The following is a 25,035-nucleotide window of genomic DNA, read 5'->3' as shown; positions in this document are numbered from 1 at the left end:
ATTTTTATTTATTTTGTTGTGTCAGTTTGATAGACATTTTGTATAAATTGATCATTGATTACTTTTATTTTGATGACTCAAAAGCATGAATCTAATTTTCTCTACTTTTTCAAACTTTTGATTAATATTTTAAATGGTTGAATGGCAAGTAATAATAATAATGGTGAACAAGGATTGAAATAAATTGATTAAAGCTATGCTAAAACGACTAAAATATATATTGTGTGCAATATGCAATTCTCATTCTGACTATAAAATATCTCAATATTTTAATAGTCTGGAAACAATTTATGTGTCATTTAACCTGGTTTTCATCATTTTTTTTTTCTATCCATCGTATTAATTTACTATTACAGATTTTCGCAATATAAACAATCCATAGGTACACATATATTTTAAAATTTAAAATTGTCATTATTATTGTATATTATTGTATATTATACTTAATATACATTCGTTGAAATGATATGCGTAAGACGTAGCAGTATTATAGATCTTAGTATTAAATTCTTAAACATAACCAAACTGTAATTTATAATGTTTGACATCAATAAAATAAGTCATTATTATCGATATTGTGTGTTAAATAATAATATTAATTATATCCGTTGAATGGCAAATGGTACCTAAATGTGTAAGTTGATTTCAAATGATTTCCCACACAGTTATTAGCAAACGAATTCAATATTTTGTTACAAAGATAATTATAAGTCAACTAACCATTTAGACGTGCAAATGAATACTATTTAATGGAACATTTGGAGATTTTAAATAATAAGGCTTCAATAGAGTGATAGTTTTTGTTATAATATTATTGCAGTTCATTTTTCACAATGAGTCATACATTTAGTTGTGATATTATTGTTTATTATTTACGTAATTTATATTACCATCGTAAATTCGTAACATAAATAATATATAGGTAGATAAATATATTATATTATATAGGTAACTGAATGGAACAGTCAAACTAAACACTTAAAATAGTACTTTATTAAAAACTTTAACATGTTTATGAAGGATACAGTTTTCTTGAAAATTATGAAATGGAGTCTCTGGAAAAGTAACGTTAACCCATTTCAGTTTTGAGCTAATAGATTTTTCGTTGTTGCTTACATAGCGTTATTGCTCTTATGTAGATTTAGTGATTTTCTCGATATTATTTCTTGTAGACAGATTTATCGATAGGTTCCCCTTTTTTTTTACATTGCTTTTTATCAAAATTGAAGTGAGATTTTTTTTTTTTTTTAATGAATAGTCATATATTTTCCTAATTCATATTATTATTTTTATTATTTATATGTCATGAATAGTTCGTTATATATTATTGGCATATTATGTACATAATGACATCGTCATACAATAGAATTTTTTATATAATACATTGAATGAAAATTTGGTTAAAACAAAAACCATACATAAACAGTTCATAAAATTTAATCAGACCTTTTTAAACAAAACTGTTACAATATGTACAAGTGAACTGTTTTAATAAAATCATAAACAAATAGACATATCTCTTAATAATGTAATATTGGTAGATATTATGTCAGTATTTATATAGTGACCCGAATAATAAGATACGTACAAATATTAAATATATAACTATATGAGTATATTATTAAAAGACAAACATTAAAACACTGTAGTGTGCATAGAAAAATAAACTACAGATGAAACTCAGAACAAAAAATATTTACTTGGTATAAGGTATTTATGTAGTTTAAACGCCTCAGAGAGATGAGCTCGCATTGCACTATCGCTTTACTTGAGAGCATGCACTATACCAAACATCGGGTTGCTCGAACTATATTACGGTGCTACGAATATGAAGTCAAAAAAGACGTTTATGGATACAATTTTGTATTTCTCTTTTGATTTACTATATTTTATTAAACCTCAATAAAATTATTTGATTTCATCAATAAAAAATATTTTTAAAAATGTATTATATTGTTAGCTAAGATTTTTACATTATTTCGATACCTAATAGGCAATAGCACTACCTACCTATCTACGTACGACGAATAAAAACATTATAATTTTTAAATAATATTCATATTTAATTATTAATTAATAATATTAATAACAAAATTTAAAAATACAATATATATTTAAATAAAATAACAATTTTTCACAGTATTTTATTTTTATTTACTAAGTACCTATATAGGTACCATTATTGTATGTCTAACACAACATGAACATAACTTGTCACTGAAGTTATATACAACATCAATAAAAAAAAATAATTAGCATCTTACCTTGCGTCTAGAGTTTGTGATACTTAAATATATATGTTCAAAAAATATACAAAAGTACTATTTAAGAAGAAACAAATAACGCTCTCGTCATATATTAAAAAAAATATCTATGAAGTTTAACAAAATATGAATAAATTTATAGATGTATTAAAACACTCTTTGTTTAACTTTTTTTTATACAAACTATGAAAATGTATAATTTAAATTCTCTTAACAGCGCTAATGCCATAATTATTAGTGTTATATTTAGTATTATAAATATAAAATTAGTGGGTACATAGAATACGAATGAATTAAAATTAACAAGCATTGACACAGATTTAATTGAAGAACGTTTTAAACACCGTTCTAGAATTATTAATTATTAACTATACGCTCTTTAATACTGTATGTATATCATATACCTAATATAAATTATAAATATACCATGTTATACCATACATAACATGTATGTATGACATGAGAGTGAAGTAAATTTAAAAATTGTCAGAACTCACGTTCAGACAGAATCAATGATAGATCTACGGAGTCATATACCCGCTCGGAAAATTGGATCTAATTTGTACTATAACAAATCAAAATTAAGTCACTAGTATTTTTTTTTTATAATTAGGGAAACAAACAAAAAATTTAAGAAAAATTTGAATTATTACACTAAGCTAAATCTTTAATTCAAAATTTAATAATCACAGAAACTTGAAACTTTCACTAATAATTTATATTAGGTATCATTTTCATTATATGATTAAATTGTCTTACCTCATTTTGAATTATTAATAAGTTATAGGCATGTCAAATTTTCAAATTTTTAAGTTTTTTTATTTATAAATATCGATAAAAAATGATCTGCGAAATCAAAATTCTTGAAAGTTTAATTCAAGATTAAACATAAGTAGTTCATACTAGAACCATAAAATGTCAAAAATAAATAATGAGAATTATTTTTTAAAGACATCTTAAATTTATATTTGAACGAAATAACTTATTTAATAATAAATATCGAAGTTAATTATTTTGTTATAATTTATAAATTTTATTTGTGGGAACTTAAAACATTTACATATACTTTATTATTATTATGAATTTTCTATACGCATTTCGAAATGACATTTTTTATTTATTTTATAATATTATCTACTTATACTATGAATCTATTTTTATTATTTTACAGTATTTACAGAAAGGTGTTATTAAATATTGATTTTTATAAGTTAATATAATATGGTATAAATATATATTATTAATATAACAAATTCAGTATTTTCGAAAAAAATTATATCATCCTACCGTACTACTAAAAATAAAATAATTATTTTATAGTTTTATATAAAAAAAAAAAAAACAAAAAAAATATACTTTATAACATAGGCCGACAGATCGTCGCTCAGAATCGTTTTTTGTATACAATGATATTTTATTGAATTCAGATTTAACACACCCTTAATAATGACCCACTCAACACCTAATGTATAGCACTCCTCCTAGTGACACTACTGAAATATGCATTAGTAGGACTAGTTTTAGAGTTAATTTTAATGAATATATAAATAAATAATTTTTCAACATAAATTATACACAAAAAATAAGAAAAATTCAATATGTAAATTTATTATATTATATACAAATATAAATATAATTTACTTATCCACATATGAAACATAATATAAAACAAAATATATTTAAACATATTTTTAAAAATCAATAAAGATCAAAAAAAATTGAAATAAAATATTGAACGCCTATAAAAATTTGCTGGGGTTGTACTATTTTTTTTTTATAATCATGTTTAAATTAATATATTTTATAAAATACTAGCGATTTCACCAAATTAATGTGACTGAGTAATATATAAGTTAGTACGTCTATGGCAAAAATTTAAAAAACCTGCTTTCATGTCGAAATAGCATATTGATCATAAGATAAAACAAAGTCTTTATATATTATTAAATTATTCTTAGGGCCAAAAAAGTTATTAAATTTAATAAGCTATAAATTGCAAAATAAATATCACGTCAATTAAAAAATACAAATAAACGTTGTACAATTTAGATTCAATAAAAATAATATCGCAATTGTTTGACTAGAAATCTGTTCAGTAAAAATGACAATATAAGCTATATATTATTAAAAAGTGGTATAGCGTATATCAAAAAAAAAATTATTTCATATAGAATTAAGTATCCTTGACATCTTGACGTGAACGGCAAATTTATTTTGAAAAAAAAAGTATACCGACATTTTTGAAGAAACATTTCTAGAAATTTAAGATTATTTTTTTAATATCTAACGATTCACCATCAAAATGTTATCACATTATAATAATTAATATGAATTTTATCAGTTAACTCCAAATCTATTAACATTATTCCAAAACCGTACAAATTCCAAATAAATATATTAAATAATTAAAAATATTTGCATTTTTTAAGTAATTATCATTCGTTTCTTATTATATTTTCACATTTAAATGAAAGATACGCACATCATAATTTTTTTTTTTCATAATATTTTTACAATATAATATATTGAATTACACATCTCATATTTAAATATGAATATTAATACAATAATTCTATTAAAACTATTTGTGTATCAATTTATATTTTCATTTATGACATTGCAAACACATTGTTAAACATAATAATCATTTGTTTAATTACATTGTTTATAGTAATTCGCTCATTGCAATACCGTTCTCTTAGCGTTAGTTAACTTTTACTTCCTCCATTTACGTAGAAGTACTATACTGTTCCTCCTTGTTTAAATTTTTCCAGTGGTATCTTAGCTAGGTATTTTCATTGTAGTTTTTACGTTTTTAGCTTTCTCATTATATTACGACAATTGCTTGTTTGAATTAATCCCCAAACTACTAACAGAAACATCATTCTCGAACTATTATTATTTTATAATTGAATCCCCTTTGAGGAGGAGGGCTTTATTAATTAAAATACAAAAAACAAAATAAAATAAAGGATATAAAAAACTAATTTAAAATAAAAATAAAAATAAATAAATAGTTTTAACATAACAAAATATTGCTGAGATTTTTTTCGATTTAGATTTACATAAAACTTTAAATATAAATGGTATATAGGTAAATATATAGTATTATAATAAACAGTGCAATAATTCTAAATGTTATGCTTTATAGAAACTATTTATTTATCTTATATGACATAGTTAAACGGTTTGGTAGAGGATATAATATATATTATATAAAGGACTGAGTTTTTTTTTCTGTAAACATAGCATTTCAAACTAAAATATAGTTTGAAAAGAAAAGTTAGAAGAAAACAAAAATAAACATGTATTTGGCTATTCAAATAAATGATGCAAATAAAGTAGAAAACTTATTATTTTTTATATATTCGCCTAATCGCAGAATTATTCAAGTAAATTACATTACGATAAAATATATAAAAAAACTTTATACATTAACATATTATATAATAAACAATACATATAAATCTATAATCAGCATACATAATAAAATGTATTACGCAAAATATTGTAATTACATCAAATATGCAAAATAATTTAGCTGTAAATTTTATAGATACATATATAATATATAAATGTATATATTATATTTATTAATAATATACTTTATAATATTTATGACTAATAGATTAATTTACGAAAAAATTCAATATTTCATTAATTTTTCAACAAACATGTGTTAGCAGATTCATGTTCATACACTATCAAACATAACAGGATTATATTCAAACCTAACAATAACAAAAAATAAATACTCATATAATTGAATTATTGAGAATTTAAGACTAACATAACTACTCAACATAATTAAACAATGTATAATCGTCTATAATACTAAACATACCTTTTTATAAAATAAATGTATAACTAATAGATAAGTATAATAATAAATTATGTAATGTATAATATGTAATTTGTATTATATAATTATAATGCACAGTTATTTTTAACCTAATCAATAAGAAAAAATACGTATTGTTTTGATATTCTAGTAAATTATTAATTATCGAGTAAATGTATATTGTATTTTTATTTTTTATAGTTAATCAAATTAAATCACAAATAAAATGAATACAGAAATAATGAAAATAAGTCAAACAAAGTAATTAATTATTTGGCTCACGTGTTGCTTTGTAGACATTATCCATAGGTACTTCTAAAAATACTGAATAACAAACATGTACTAAGATAATACATATTAAATTCATAAATAGTTATGAGCGGTGAAGCCATAGAAATGCTTTAAATATATAAAAGTATATTTTTGAAATATAATTTAAATATATTAGAAAACAAAAAAGACGTAAGTTAATCCCCATTCACTTTTTACGAGGAATATGATGTTTGAAATATTCAAATATTCGTAAACTTAAATATATGTCGCGTAACAATGTTTGAACGTAAAGTTGTCTCCAATAATTGAACCGTTGTCATCGCAGGGGAAGAGACGACAAAAACGTCGTTAACAGACTTCAGGTACAAAGATGTCGCATACGCGATAAACGCATGGGTTTATGAACAGAATAACACACGGGCGAGACTACGGTACCTACCTAACTTAACTGGATGGGTGAGAAAGAAGACTTGATTTTCAGGAGCTTAAATACGTGAAATATAGAACAGGGTAAAAAGTGATAGACAGGAGCGTTAAAACGTTGATTAATCGTGTGTGTGTGCGCGCGCGCACTTAAATATAAAACAGCGCCAAAGTTTCGGCAACGTGTTTTGACTTTGTATAATGTATAAGCGGCAGCAGCAAAAACAACGACTAACTGTGTATTGGTCGTACTACGTCGTGTACACGCCATTATAATATAATATAATAATATGTATAATATACGTCTATACTATAATATAATGTACGTTCGTGTTTCCCGATGACGTTAAACGGACGCGGCACCACCGTACAGTGCCGCGCGTACACACAAACTGATGGGTTCTTATTTTATTTTTTTTTTTTAAAGATTAGATAAAAATCTGTTGGTATTTACAATGTATAAATAATTATTTTGTGTTTACATTATAATATCAGTATGTCGATTGAGCTATAGAGTTTGTAAATAAAGATTGCATTTAGACATTTTTTTAAGTTTATTCTTCATTGAGAATTTCTTCGATGTTGCGCGGAAGATTAAGAATTGCGCGTGTTGATTCGTACATGGGACATTCCTCGAACATAATATTATGTATTTTATTGTGATGCCCGTACGACATTATACATCGCATATTGGTGAATGATTTTTTTGCTTTTAGAAGGGAATGCGTAGCAAGAGTGTGTCCGATTCTTATTCTATTGATAGCAATATCTTGACATCGGCGAAGTTTCGGAGGTTTATACCAATCTTTCACTGAACTTTTGATGGATTAAAGTCTATTACCTATTGGTTGGCGGTACGGAGTCCCGCTAGTATAACCGTGACAAAATAGTTTTATTTTGAATTACTGTGAATGGATCATCAGAGGATATATTTTTAGATGGTGTAGTTTGGTATATTTTGCTAGAAAAGCTGCTGTGTCGACCATTACATTTACTTTTATTGCTAAATAGGAAGGATACCTTTCAAAACTTTTGTTTTTCACATGATATAAACTCGAATAAATTTACCAAGTCATTATCTTTTGCTAAGTCTATGAAAATATTTGAATGGCAAAGGAATCACTATTGTGACCACTCTATAGTTGGATCGACTATCATCAAATATATTATAAGTCTATGTAAATTATTAAACATTTATATAGTTTGTATATACATACACAATATTATGTAAGTACATCCAAACGAAATTACAATTTATTAAAGTATTGCGATAATGTATAGGAACAACTGTCGAATTGCCTGAAGTGTAAAGTCGAGTGAAGATCTACTCTCTAGTCGTATTCAAACATTTCAAACACAAACCACCCGATGTGTATGGTCCATCTAAATATATTATGTACGATCCGTAGTGACGAACAATTAATTCGTTGGCTATATTTCTAGAATAGCATATTTAACCCACGAACACTCAATGCACAATTTTCGTTGGAACTGAGTACGATTTTGAAAAATGATTTGCATTGCAACTAAAATGTTTTATTGTACACTGACATATAGATCGGTGACACTGAAATATCTAATACCGAACTGATGCGATATTTTTTCATTCGTCTCCGGTTGACGTTTGAATAGTAGCCAATTGTGTTTTATATCATATATACGACAATCGAAAGAGTTATTACTATAATCAATCGTGTATAGTTTATACTATTGAATTGTTCTACATTTTTTGTATCATTATACCTAGGTTTTTTAGCACGTGATTTTCAGTTATAAATAATTATTTCCATTTTATAATACTGATTTAATATTAGTGTACAAAGTAAAATATTATGTAATAAACCAGACACTGTTTGATGATTTTACCACTACTATAAAAAAAAAAAACGATATCATAGTATCGAAGCTATTATGATCTGAAATCAAGAATTTAAAATTTAAAATCAAGTTTAGTCTAGAATACTATTGTTATGCTACAAATATGTCTTATTCGCATTAGTTAATGATAATCTATTAACTTTTATTATTATAATTTTAAAATTATCATAGCCACAAATCACCATTCAAGTATCTGTTTTTTGTTTGTATTATATTTTGAAGACTATCTGTGCATGCAAATCCTTTCGATTTATAGTTATCTGAAATATTGATCATTCGTTAACAATATTATATATTTTAATATTATTCTCTGTCACAAAGCTTTAATACGATTATACAAAATCGATCAAAGCACATCGATTATATTTTTATGCTAAGTGTAGAACTTAGAAAATAAAATACTCAATGTATGTTCATTATCATCTGTCCTTCATTATAAATATACAAATTAAATATGTACATTTTTAAAAACTCATTAATTTTAGTATAATAATCAGAACGAAACCATCACTGAAAAAATCACCAAGTTTCCAAACCCTGGTTCGAAATAAATAATGTGTTTGAAGTGTTAGAACTTACAGTATAAAGAGGAAAAAACGGAAAATTAAAATTATTCACTTTATCGTAATATCGAACATAGAATTTCTCGTGTAAAACTATTAGATCTAGACTATAATATGAGAAATATATATTGTTTTTATTTTATATCATTGCTGTTTTATTATGATATATTGATAAATGTTAGTGTTATAGTATTATGTGTAACTAATTCTGATCCAGTTGCAAATATATGGATGAATCAGTTACAAACAGATGCTCTTGAATTGGAACAAATAATAAATACCTACTCGTAGTAAGTAGTTCATCTCGATTAATAAAAATTAAATTTTAATGAAGTTAAATTAATATTTATAACTAATCTTACAAACAAGCAATTTACTTTCGAAAAATAATATCAACAATAGTTATTAATTATAATATTTTGGGTTAAATTATTGAATACTATTTTGTATTATGAATACAGTTAATGTATTATATTATATACTTGATACTTGTATTCTTGTTTCAACTAAATATTAAATTATAAAAATTATGAAGATGACATTTTTACTTGTACTTTAATATTATGTAGTACCTGGTAATTTAAATTCCTGCGTTTAGAAGTTATAACAATATATATGTGTATAATTACATTTTAATTAGCGAAATAACTGTAACTACCAAAATGAGGATAATTTTACTACAATAATATTATAGTTGTGAATATTTTATCATCGTATAAAAAACATTTTTAGTTTTGTGAAATACATAATATTACCAATGTCCATTATTGTTATTTTTTATACCTATAAAACAAATTTCCATAAAAAGATTTAAATGTTTTTTTTCTAAAAAAAAATATAAAAAATAAGGGAAAAAATGTTTTCTACTTCTAACTGATATCAATCTATTCAATTCATAGTACAATTATTTGTTCCTAATTATATTGTTATTTAGCATTTTGGCTTAAGAAAACCAAATTGGATTACGAGTTAGGACACGTGTTAAAATATTTAAATAAGTATATTATTCAATAAACGTTTAAAAAATATCAGACATGTTTTATTTATTTATTTAAATATAGATTGACATTTATAAGAGAAAATGCCACAACATATATTCTAAACCCTTACATTTACTGATCTTTTATAAATTACCGTTTAACAATAGCAAATGTTTTTTTGAACTTTACATATCAGTATTTTAATTTTTATGAATTTTAATCTTTAATAATATAATTTTGCAATGACCAAACTTAATATTTATGATAATTCAAAACGTTATCGTAAAATGCATTCAATTTATGAACACCACTTTGTTAATTAATTCAAATTAGGTTATTTTTAAAATCGCTATATCTTTAATTAATTTATTATTATTCATTGAACAATAATGGTTAATATTTATTTTTAAAAAAACTACTCTTTTATATTCTGATTTTTTTATCAGTCATCGCATATTGGAGAGATTAATATATACATAAATCTTCAACTTTATGAGTATTTTCAGATATAAAATTAAATGAGTTGAGGTCTAAAAAATAAAACCTTTTTTTTAATAATTGAAAAAAAAACTAATAAAAACAACGGAAAAACAAGAAAATCTTCAGAACGTTCATGTTTTAATCACGGTTTTTGTATTTATTCTTAAAATAATGACCATAGGGATTTAACAATTTCACCAACATTTATCTTAACATATTTTATACCTATGTGATGTAAAAGTAATTTGAAATTGTCGATATTTCTTAGGTCAAACTACTTGAAAATGTAATATACAATTCTTCACAAATTCATTGTATAGCAATTTAAAAAATATAGGAAATAAATACATTTACAATTTTCTTTTATATAGACATTTAAGTTTAAACTTTAACAAAATTGTAAATTTTATTAAAAAATAATCATTTTTTGGGAATCGATTTTTATCGCTTTGTTATAATTCAAAAATATCAATTTTGGAAACTTACAACACTCCACTATTACTTAAAATAATAATAAGTTCTGTTTCTTTTCTTCCGAATAAATTACAATATTCCTTTTTCTTATAGTTTATACAGATAACAATGCTATTGTATTCCATAATAAAAAAAATTTTAAATATTATTTTCGTAAATTTATTCTATTTGAAATTATAATGAAATTGAAATTCATTAAAGTTATAAATAGCAACATAAATAAGATGAATTCATCATATTATAGCCATGTAAATAATAAATCTCGACCTAGTTTAAAATCACAGTTCTACAACTGAAACGTTGAAAAGTTTGTTTTAACACTCAAAAACTTAAAACAAATTAAATTTACGGGTTAAAATTCACAAAAAAATATCTGACAATACGAAACATTTTTAATTTAAACACTATTTTAAACTTTTTTTTTTTTTGGTCGCTATAAGTTAAATTTTGTTTAAGAAGCATCGTTTTATAAAATTTACTAATGCGTTCTTCCGAAAATGTTTGTTTACAAAAACTCATATTTGACAGATGTCTAACGTATCAAATCCACTGTACGAATATTATTTGAAAGTGCTTTTTACGTCGGTGCTAACAACAGTAACTCGTTGTAAAGATAAATCCTTCGATGCTTTCGAAACTTCATCGGGATATTACGCTACATCAAGTTTGTGTACTGTGTGTGAAACTATAAAAACTGAAATAATGTTATGTGATTTTACACGGTGATCACAAGATTACACGTTATGATATGAAGTTTTATATTTTTGATGATTTGAATATCACAATTTGAGTGATTTGGTTAAATTAAATAATGTGCCTACAACTTAGAACTCATCTAATATAATAGGTAACTCACTACATAAAATAGTAAAAGTCATCATAATTATTATACATTATTTATTGTACCTTACAGTAAATATGAAACTTGAAGTTTATATAATATAATCTCACCATTTAAGTTTATTCAATATTGTCAACAGAACTATTATATTTTTAGTTATAAATATTGTAATATTACTCAAAAATACAATGTCGTTGTCGATTACAATATACTATAAAGTTAAAAGTTCAAACTGCCGACTTTTACTTTACTTAATATTCAACTTTAGGTACTATTACTGTTAATAGTTAAACTTGTTATTATTTAAAATTATACAACACATAACACTATCGTTATCCATCACTATGCATCAAATAAGAAAAATATATATAAATACTGTATAATGCATATAATAATATGTACTATCGGTATTATTTTTAATATTTTCATAAAAACAAAATATAATTATCATAATCCTTATGATAAATTTTTAAGCTTTTCGATAGTTATCAACAGGAAAAAAACAAAAATTTAAAATGTATATTATATAATATAATATAATAATAAAGAATATTAGATAAAAATTTGAAATATCTACAGTTATTCATTTTTTAATTAAAACAATATTGGTTTTGTAATAAACTTTTTCCCCCATTTTTACAAAGTGCATATTTATTTTTGTTTTCTCAATTATTTTTATAAGTACTAAGAATTTTTTATTTTTGACACCACCAAGAACCAAATAGATCCAACTTGCCAATTTGTTTTTATACCTATCAGATTATATATGATATGAAAAAATATGTTTATAGAAAAGTCACTTGTCAATCATTTTATATTATCAGGATAATGGTGCACTATTAATTATTATTTGAAAATGTTTGACAACAACAAATTATTGGATTCAAAAAATAATTCTGAGTGATTCCCTACTGTTTTCAATAATACTCTTAGGAGTTATTAATACAATTTAAAATTCTGTAAATAAATATAATTTATATGTGAACATTTTTAACATTTTTAAAGAGAATCGTGAGTAAATAATCGAGTAATTACTATAGATAATTGAACTCAAGTCATACGTTATCTTCAATGCGTAATAATACTTGTATAGTTGTATGTAATAACTAATATAATAATTAATAGATTATTAGGATAGTTTTTGAATTACAATTACTTAGATCCATAACAACAAATTATAAGTCAAAAGAAATGTATAAGTATTATACTATTACTGTTTGTTTGATGTACTCGTAAAATGCGTCAACAACATGGTGATATGATTTACATAATTTACATAATATTCGAATAATAAATACTATAGAAAAACAAATTTTATATAAAACCATAAAGCTAATCTAATACGCCATGTTAAAATGTAATATGTATTAATAGATAAGTAAATTTTGTATTAGGAAAATGAACAGTTTAAAATTTAAGGATATTATTACAATATTATAAACTCTTTTTTAATCACATAAATAGATTCAAAAAATTTACAATCATTGTCGTTTGCATAAAAATATGAACAGAGAATATTTCTTATTATAAAATTATCATTAAGAAATGAGAACTGAGTTTCAGAATTAATTATCTGCCAGTTCTCCCCCTCCAAAATTATAATAACGTTTGATTTTTAAAACTTGTAATTACAATACTCGTACGTCCAATCTCTACCACCGCAAGTAACCGAATGATAGATTCAAACGATATCAGATCTGTATATCTGCTGAACAACAATTGAATACACCACATGGAAAAATACTATGAACAATCATGTGCGGAACTGCGGAATATAACTATTGAATAAAATATGAACCTTATTTTTAATAATAAAAATTGTCGATGACGAATATTGCCAATCGTATAGCTTCTTACAGTTGACGAAGACTTCGCTCGTATTATATATATATAATAAGCTAGTAGGAGGATTATTATCAAGTTGAAATTTTCAAGTCTGCACAGTGCATATAATATTAGTATGGCCGCCCGACGAAAAAGCGATGTTGATGATGATGATGATGATGATGATGTTGACAATAAATTGACAACACACGTATTGCAATATGAAATCATATCTGATATATCAGTAAGTTATATATTTTGGAGTTTGGACGACGATGTCGAGTTATTTTTATTAGGTACTACTGATATTAAACGAAAATCCCAAATCTATATTCTCTCCCAATCACTCCCCTCCTAAGACGAGTGATGACATGACTCGTGCATCACTTTCTTACGCTGCTTGCCCCATGGCCGGATGTAGCAGATGCCGGATACCAGTATATATATCATACCGCTACCAACCTATCGACCACTACTTTATTAAAATTTATTTCACTCACCTATTGTATTCTGTTTCGTTCACGAAATCGAAACTTTGATACTATGCACAAAAAAGGACAATAATTGAATATGTTATGAATACGAAATACGTATATGAACAGTGAAATAAATATCTGTGTCATCGAAACAAGCAAAAACTAAAAATATTTATTAAATAACCAAATGCGATATTATACTTCAGTATTAATAATTGCAATCAATTTTAAAATGCAAAAATCAATTCATAGATGACGGTTATTTACATTAGACTCAAAACTAAAATAATGGACAAATGGTATGGTCATATTATTTATTTAAAATTTACTCTATAAATTGTTTAATACTTTAATATAAAACTTTCTTAACTTTCAATCTGCTTAAAAATGCGTCTTAAAAAATAAATAAATAAATTAAATAGGCTCTAGTATAATAAGCTCTTTTTATCAGCTCAAAAATTTTAAAATATTTATTTTATCAACTTATTAAAATTGTATTTACGTTAATAAATGTATAGTGATACATGCAAGTATAAAATTAAATAGTTCTGGATATATATTGTTGTTAGATATAATCTTCAGTGATACTTCACTAAATGAGCGAGACTTTACTATTACTCATTAAAGTGTATTCTTATTGCTATATACTTGAACACATTTAAAGCGTGTTATCTTATGCAGTACATCGTCTTGGCAACGGTTTCTCATTTTGTTAACCGTAACGGATTTTCTCTTTATATGTAAGGATTTTGTTGGCAGAGGGTTGTGATAGGGACTTTGATATCTCTTGCATTTTCTGCATAATTCTTTTGGCAGTTTGTAAATGTCCTAAAGGCTAAAACGCAAAGATATACTCGGGCCGACTATCAATCTCAGTAATTCCAACCTGCCGCAGAAAATATAGCTAAGAAGGCTTCTTCCCATTTTCCCTTAATGCAAATTAATAAATGACTGCAGTGACTTACAATTTTGATAAAGTGTTCATTGTCTCTAGTTCTATTACTCCAATTCAAACAAACATTTAAATCCCAAATTAAATCCACAACGTTTTAAAAATAATAATAACAGTATTAAACGTGTAATACCTACCCATCAATCTATTGATAAAATTGTCTTTATATTTAAGGAAATTACAAGAATATATTTTAACCATGTCTAAATTTAATTTTTATAAAGTACCAATAGCTTATTAGATTATCGATCTATGCGTAACTCAAAATGACACTTTAAGAACATACCTACTTCTCAAGAAATTAATAACAAACAATAACCTGTGCATACTTGACTATCTTAATATAAACAATAATTTAAATTAATTCGAAGTTTTCTTGGTTGGTAATAATTTAAGTGTTTAAAATAGATGCAATTCAATGGGAATATCAAATATTGTATTTATATACTATATTTTATTCACAGTGATACTTAAAATGTTTTGGTTTTAAAATGATGTTTTTTTTGTGTGTCTATTATCACGTCTTAGAACTGTAAGTTTGTAGCAATCTTCGACATTGAGGGTAGTTTCTAACATAAAATCAAATAAAGTTGATACTAAAAGAAAAAATAATTTCTAAAGATAAAGAAAACTAACAAAAAATATGGGAAATAAAAATAGCACCAGCTTTGTTTTATTGCTGTTATGTAAAAATCAATTATGTTTCATTTAAACTTGAAATTTTCATCAAAAATTTGTAACAGTATAAATAATATAAACTTGTTTTGTTTTACCTAATTCAAAAAATTTTAATTATGTAAAAAGATACCTGCAACCCACTTATAATAATTATTATGTATACTTACCTATTATAATTTATTATTTTTTAAATACAATAGTATTTTAAAAAAAATTATATTAATTGTAATCTATTTAGCACAAACATATTTTACCCATACCATACTATGGTAAACTAAGTATTAACTTATAAGTTATTAATTGTCACGTTTTTGAAAAAAAAATAGTTCAATCTACTTAATTAATAAAACACTAATAATAATGTAATTATAATATAGCATACAAATATGCATGTCCACCCGTTACTTTCGCTTAGTATACAATAATTTTTTCGTTGAATTAAATTTTACTACATACATTAGTGACCTAATCAATGACACGATAAGCTCAAAACCTTCTATACAGCTGACAGCTGATGCGTGTTCCGGTCTAAACATTCTTTAAAATATAATTTTTCTGTGTTTATAATGAACTCAGTATTTATGAAACCTTTTGTTTAAAACAAGACTTATGCATTTTTCATTTCTGTTTTAGATCAATTTCCTTTTTTACATTATTTGTTATACGATTCTTTTTCCACTGCCTTTACTATGAAAAAATCACATTACAAACTAGGATGAAGGGAAAAAACAACATAGGATCAAAGTTAAAAAAAAAAAGTATGATAAATAGCAAAAAGCGCAAATAATAATGTTTGGCCGGAAGGGTCCAAAACGTTACGGTCATAAACCATATCCGTTTGTTTTTCCAGACCGTCAAAACGACTAGCAATAAATATGAATCCTTTCCATCTTTCTTTAGAATAAATACAATTTTTTCAATGAATTTTCTTTTTTCATATACAAAATATAAATTGATAAATAATTTTTAAGTTTCTAAAACGTTGTACAAAAAAATTTAATACAAAGTATATTATTAAAAACTGAAATATTGGTATTTGTTTTGCAACACTGCTTTAAATTCGTAATATGCAATGTATAAAATAAATTATTAAGTATACTGGTCGGACTGGTCGGTAGAAAATTAATTGCTCAGGCATTTTTAATGAATAGTTATTTGAATGAAATAATAAACTTAAATTTTTTTTTTATTTATACTTAAAAAATAATGATTTAGTGAGAATTGCTCTTATACCATATCCAACTCTATAATTGACACTTTTTCGTGCCATTTTTAAAAAATTATTCACTTTTTCAGGAACGATCACCAGCACAGGGCGGATTGGCGAACGATTAAGCATATCTGGCACAAGATTAGATACTGGGAGTCCAGTAAGATTTGGTACTAAATCCAGTGTCGAATCACTTAGGCTTTCGGCTGGCCGACAAAGCTTACTCGACTTGGTAGGATGTAGATTTGGCGTTAATCGAAAACCACCTCAGGTCAGTTTAATTACTTTTTATGGTTTTTCTTTTTTTTGATAAACAATTATAACTCTAAAGCTAACCACTCAAAATATTTATAATATATAGGTTGCTTACATTTTGCGCACTAGTTATTTAAAATCATTTTTTTTTTTTTTTTATGAATTTAAAAGTTATAGTATTTTATGAATATCTAAATACAAAATAAATCAATATAGTTCTTCAATATTAAAATTACTTTTATAATAACTACCAAAAACTATTTATTCTTCAAAAATGTATATCAATTCATCAAAAAAAAAAAAATATATATATTTAATCGAAATATATTCATATTTTTTATATCGATTAATTATTATTATTATTTTATTTACTATAATATAATGGTTATAAAATATATATATCAGGTTTTCAATCAATGAAAAAATTAACTGTATGTTTGTATAACGATAAATATTAATACAATTATTAGTACGAGCAATAATTTTACCGTATTTAATTTATTTAAATTTTGAGTTTCATAATAATTGAATTTTTATGTCGTTTATTGATAGCTCGCATAATTTTCTAAATCAGTTTCTATATAAATAAATAAATTATTGAATTTTAAAACAAACTTTAGTAATTTAAAAGTATTATTTAAAAACAAAAAAAAAGGATGGATGGACGAACACAATATTTATATAATTTATTATCTTATTACATACACAAACATTAGAGAGAACATATTTTTCTAATATTTATGATTTATAAGCTAATAACATTACATCATTTTTGATTCGAATTGCAGTTAATAACAAAATTAAACCATATAATACACATTAATATTATCATATACATGTTTTTAATATCATTTTTGAAATTTTTTAGTGCTTTTGATCTCATTTTAAATTTTATGGAATTAAAATTTGTACAATTGTGAATAAATAAACGCTTGATGTTTATTTTGTACCTACTTAGAAACGATATTATTTTATTCACAGTCGAGTCGTATTTGACCAGAGACTATATAGTGTTGGCGATTAAATCGAATCTAATCCAGAAATCTTCATTTTATAGAGGAAAAAGAGAACAATAGATGTATTTTATAAGTTACTAGACCACGTTTTCCACCACAACTGAACACGATGCCGTATGTACGTGCCCGGATAACTTCTAGAATGAGTTGTGTAGGGAGTTGAAATAAATTTTCCCTGTGAACTCACTGTCTGGATACCATTAACTACTGCTATTCTTGTTGACCACTCAAATAAAAACATAGATGCGTTATTGTTTATTTTTTCAATACAATTATTTTTGTCTCGAAACATTTGTATTAGAAAAGATAAATTACTTAACAAAAATATCAAATGTGAATCAGCTCTAATGTGAATCCATCGCACATATACTAAAAGTGTATATTTTCTATACGGTTTAATAGAACGTAATCGTTTTGCTATATCAAACCATATTAAATCTACGATAGTATAGCAATTTTTATTTTTAGTAAAAATTAAATATCGTGTTTCTAATCATATCCGACTGGTTAGTTGAAATAGGGTAACTACAATATCGACGTTTTTTATACAATTATTATCTTTCGATTAATTATAATAACTGAGTAATTTTTATTTATACGAAAATAATGGGTATACGCATCTAAATATCTGTAGGTAGATATCATACAATTATTTTTGAATGAGAACTGCGTATTTATCGAAAGTTCAAACTTGATGAATAATCTAATTATACATTTCTTTGTTTAATAATATTGTATTTAGCCATTATACCATTAGAGTTAATTTACACATACCCCATTTCATATACTGAGTACACTAATTATTAATGTTTAATAATGAAAGGTTATGTAGAGAAATTTAAGCCACTATATGCTGCAATTCAATTATGTATCAGTATTCCGTTATACTTTTGGTTATTATATTATACTAATATTTTACTATACAGTGAAAATCCGAGTACTAAAAAATATTAAATACGTTGGCATATATTTAATAACTAATTCAAAAATATCCTTCCGTTTTCTTTTTATGAAACTTTGAAGTATATAATTACAGTTTTTGTCATTAAATGTAGAGTTAAGACAAAAGTTGATTAAATTATTATTACAAGAAAAAAATTACTTACTCTTTGCTATTCTCTTTGAATCAGTAAAATTAGTAAGAATACTGACATCGGAACCAACGCTCTTTGAGAAGTGATCATGCTTTATCAAACTTTTTGTATCCAAAAAAGAAGTAAATTGGTTTGTCTTTGATAATTTTGTTCAGCTATCAAACATGGAAAAATAAATCTGAATGAGTCAATATTATGTAAATAAATAGACACATATTAATACTAAATTAGATCGCGTGGTCTTGAAAAGATAAAATAGACAGTCTGAGAAAGTTTTCCAAACACACGATTATGAAAACTAAATGATTAAATAATTCACACATATTAATGATGTTAGGGAAGGAAAAATATGTCCAAGGTTTATATTTAACACATTAACCAATAATATAAATATTATGATTTATTAAATTCATAGATTTATTCATAAATTGTAATAGTAAAATGAAAGTGTATATTAATACATGTATAAATATTATATTATATTAATTTTGCTATAATAAACCTAACCTATAAAGTAGTTACCAGTGGATAATATATGAAAATTAAATATTATACATTTTTTATTTAAATCATTATTGTTAGAAATCGGGCGCAATAATACTTTTATTTTTAATATTTAAACTTAATGTACCAATAGTAAAATGTATAAATGTGCTATGGCCAATGATTTGGAAAACGATATCTTAATTTAGTCACAGGCGCAAAATAAATCCATGTCGATGCGACGATTCGAGAAAGTTATTTGAATAAAACACATTAGACATAATATTTATTATAAATTAATTATATGATATAGTATAAATATTTCACATAACTACGTTACTTCTTGTGGTATTTTAATAAAATACGGATCGTAAGAGTTCTAAAAATGGTCGTGCAAATACATGCTAATTAATAGCAAGTTCGATGTAAAAACGTAAAATCTGGTGCGTCTTTTTTTTTGGCATCCCAACAATTGTCGCTAAGTGACATCACGTCCAATCAGTCGCGTCTAAATGATATCACGTCCAAACAGCCACGTCCATTTGTCCCTTTTCGTGTTTAGAGATGAGATAATATCAGATTTGTTTTAATTGCTGACCCTTTTTGTGTACACAGACCTGTTTTTCCCACTCCCGAGACTCGTTGACACCAGTTTACACAAACCAGACTAGCAGTTGTCTGCCGAGTGGCATAGCCAGCTCGGATTCGGACATAGCGGCCAAGGCGGGCGGCAAATCGTCTTCCGGGCAACACCGTCCGAGCCGAGTCAACTTCGATAGCCCCAGTGCTGGGGTAGGTGACGGTGGTAGCGGAGGTGGTGATGGGGGTAACACCGGAAGCGGAAGTGCTTCAGGCGCGACCGCGGCGGCAGCGTCAAGCGGCGGTGGTGGTGGTGGCAGCACCACGACTGGTAGGGCGTCATACAACAACGCTCGCGGTTCCATCTGTTTCGATGGTGGCCGGCAAAAGAACGGCGGTCCTCGGCAGTACAGAGACCGGACATCCGACCGAGTCAAGGGCATACGATGGTCGTTTGTGTTTGACCCCGCCGGACAACTCTGCTACTACTGGAATATGGTCGTGTCTATGGCATTCCTCTACAATTTCTGGGTGATCATCTATCGGTTCGCGTTCAGCGAAATAAACCGTAAGTCTTTTTTGTCCAATAAAGAATGTTTAAGTAATAGGTCAAGGTTAAGCTATCTAACCAAATTCAAACAATGTTTGACATATTGAAGAAGTTTAGACAACGAAAAAAATATTTACATATCCCTGTATCAGATGAAGACGTATTTCAAAAATTGGTCGAATGGACGTTCAAATGCGTATACGAATACGATACGTAGTAATTGATGATGGTTATATAGAATATTTTCCTGTTCGATAAATTTTACGTGATTTGATATATTTTATTGAAATACTACTAACACTGAGATACAAGACTTAATTTTAGACTGATAAGGCTTAAATTATTTTTTTTTATAATCAAAAAACCACAATAACCTAATCTATGAAAAAAAACCTAAAAACTTACATAGGAATTAGAAAATAGCTTACCTAATTACCTACTTCATATTTACATAATTAGAACAATTTCTATACACTATATACTACAATACATGTCCATAAATTACATTTCAATAAAATAACCAATAAGATAATATTATATACATTGTAAAATTATGTTTGGTTCTAACATCTGAAATCAAAGCGTACATTAACGCAAATACAACTCTCACTTTTTTTAAGAAATATTAACTATTATGCATTGAAAGAATAAATTAGATTATATAATATAATCAATGTCACTATAAAATGTAATAATATATTATTTAAAAATTGTACTTTTCTGTTTTGATTAATTATATTTAATTTCAGTATATGTCTGATAAAATAAATATAGTATGTGTTAATATTAACAATCAACTCAGAAACCATTAGTGTCTCCTCCTTAATATTTAAGTTATATTGTAGCTCAACCGTTCAAGTATGTGACTTGTCAAAAAAAGTTTAACTAAAAAGGTGTAATCATACCATCTTCTTTAAACTAATTGCATAACTTGAATTTTGATTTGACATTAAACTCAACATTTTCAAATGTAAAAATATCAAACCATTTATCTGTTCATTTTGAATTACTTTCAGTGCCAAATTATTTCTAGTGGCTTCAAATCTTATTGAACCATCAATTTCATTTGACATAAATGTCATTATATTATGTACATGTTCTTGTTCTTGTACAGTGTAACGGTTTGATCTCTTCGTTTTCAATTCATAAGTGCATTTGATATATACATTATAAACATTTCGTGTATAACGGGATTGCGTGATACAGATGATAGTAATCTGTTCCGCCGCTTATTTAATATCAAATGTACTTCGGTCGTAGTCATAATATTATGGGCATAGTACCGTATAGGTATGCCTACAAAAATAATAGTAATATAAATGTTTTTTCGCAGGTAATACAATTGTGGTTTGGTTTTGTCTGGACTATATATGCGATCTCCTTTATGTGATAGACATATTATTCCACTTTCGCACGGGTTACCTGGAGGACGGCGTGCTGCAGACTGACGCCGCCAAACTGCGCAACCACTACATGAACTCGACTACGTTCTATATAGACTGCCTGTGCCTGTTGCCGTTAGACTTCCTCTATCTGTCCATAGGGTTCAACTCCATACTCCGATCATTTCGGATAGTAAAGATCTACCGGTTCTGGGCGTTCATGGACCGGACCGAACGGCACACCAATTACCCGAACCTCATCCGATCCGGTAGCCTTATCCACTACTTGTTGGTGATATTTCACTGGAACGGGTGTCTCTACCACATAATCTACAAAAACAACGGGTTCGGTAGCAAGAATTGGGTATACACAGACTCGGACACCGAGGAAACGGACACGGTTAAGCGGTACCTACAAAGCTACTACTGGTGCACGCTGGCGTTGACCACCATCGGTGACTTGCCCAAACCCAGAAGCAATGGCGAGTACGCGTTCGTCATATGCCAGTTGCTGTTCGGTCTTCTACTGTTCGCCACCGTTCTCGGCCACGTAGCGAGTATAGTGGTGAGCGTGAGCGCGGGTCGCAAAGAATTCCAAGGTAAGACGAAAGCAGTAAAGAATAATTATTTATTCTATCTAAAATGTTATACTCTTTACAGTTTACATCAGTGGCGTATTTAAGCTCGACCACATTAGTCAACCTTTTTAATACTTTATTTTAACTGAAAAATGAGTGAAAAATATTGATTATTTTAATTTATTTAACAGTAACTTGACAATGTTATTATATTATTTGTCGTTATAAATACATATCAAAAACCAATTTCTAACTCTTAGCCCCCCTTAAGAGGGTAGTGATCTTACCTATAATCTCTCTTAAATATGTCACTGATACTTTGAACTTTAATCTAATATTAACTATTAAATCTATCTATATATATATATATATTTATACCAAAATCGTAGAACCTAAATATAAACTATATTATATTATGCACCTAATTAATTAAAATCTTAAATCTGTACTTTAAACTAAAAATTATACATAGCTACGAAATTTTAACAAAAGTTGTGTACATTATCAGAAGTACTTCGAAATATAAATAAAAAATATTATGAACATATTTCAAAAAATTAAATGTTTAATATTATCTTTATACACGTGAAAAATGTTAAAAGAAGTTTTGTAATTGCTTCAAATAAAATAGGTGTTTATACTTATTCGAAATCATTTTAATTTTAATTGTAATAGCTAATTAAAGTATTTTTACATTTTACTTAATATTACGTATATATACCTTGATCTATTTAAATACCTAATTAGACCTTACTATGAGTTTATTGTAGTGACTTAAATGTTATGATTAAAAAATATTCATCTGTCTGAAAAATGATTTATTTAAATGTATACAATAATGAACGCAGCGTAAGCACTCTACACTTACATACATTATATAAATTTAAAACATAATATAAAAACAAATATTATAATAATTTAACCGTTAAAATTAAAATCATGTTGTTCTTTTTTCTCGATACTTATTGAACATAAAAAATAGGTTATTTATCATCTTAAAAAACGAATAAAACCTTTCATTTTTATTAAAAATGTAAATTTCTTCAATAAATATTATGAAACTAAAAATTAAATTTGTGTGATTAATTCTCATTACAAAATATAGATACTCCGCTCAAAAAAACGATAAGTTTTCTGTATTAGAACCCATTAATGTGAGGCTAAGTAATGATCGTCGTCACAAAAACGCATTATAAAAGTTGAGGCTTAATGGTCCGCAAAAGGGTTTCCAAGAGCTTTTAATCATTTTCGTATTTTCAAGCACACTGATCATAAAATGATTTTTTTTTCCAAATGAAACGCTTGAAAAATTATAAAAACTATAAACGCTCACTTTATTATATTTATGATAAAATTGTTCATAATATTTTCAATTGCAAATATGTCGTGCACGCGCATATTTTATTTTAAATCGTGAATACATTTTAATAACATGTAACTTATACATACACGTCATGTATTTCTTGTATTAGTTGTAATCATCATATATAATAAACAAAATAATATGTAAGGTACAGACGTATAATATTATCTCTATTAATTTATTTATCAATCGATAGATTATTGTTTAGACTTAAGACGAGTGAAGATTGCAAAAAGTTACTCAACTCACGCATAACAAAAAGTAATAATATTATTTAGTAGGAAAATATATTTCTTTCGATATATTTTATAAGGGTGTTCTTATATTGAATATAGATCTTACATTATTGTAAATAAGATGAATTAAACACGCTGTGTTATTCTCTGTAAAAATATAGTGTATATAGGCACAACAATATTATCCTTTAGTGCAGGGGTTGGCAACATTTTGAGACAGCATATCCAAAAATTACAATTACTATAATTTTCCAGTTTTTAAAGAGCCACAAAAAAATATTGTTTCAATGTTTTAATATTTGCTTATATATAATTGATTTTTGATTTAAGATAAACGAATTT

The 25,035-nt window shown here is 25.8% G+C and overlaps 1 protein-coding gene across 2 annotated transcripts in view; it reads left to right on the top strand.

Annotated features, from left to right (window-relative positions):
* The window catches only part of LOC132928512 (cyclic nucleotide-gated cation channel alpha-3), a 100,741-nt gene that overhangs the window by 66,930 nt on the left and 8,776 nt on the right, over positions 1–25,035 (top strand). For both annotated transcript variants that reach the window (XM_060993247.1, XM_060993237.1), the window contains exons 3-5: positions 17,244–17,428; positions 20,621–21,152; positions 22,468–23,115. In XM_060993247.1, the coding sequence (XP_060849230.1) occupies positions 17,244–17,428; positions 20,621–21,152; positions 22,468–23,115 (1,365 nt within the window). The remainder of the gene's footprint in view (positions 1–17,243; positions 17,429–20,620; positions 21,153–22,467; positions 23,116–25,035) is intronic.

This window comes from Rhopalosiphum padi, chromosome 1, assembly GCF_020882245.1.
Source record: "Rhopalosiphum padi isolate XX-2018 chromosome 1, ASM2088224v1, whole genome shotgun sequence".
Lineage (NCBI taxonomy): Eukaryota > Metazoa > Arthropoda > Insecta > Hemiptera > Aphididae > Rhopalosiphum > Rhopalosiphum padi.
This window is presented reverse-complemented; position numbering and strand designations above follow the sequence as displayed.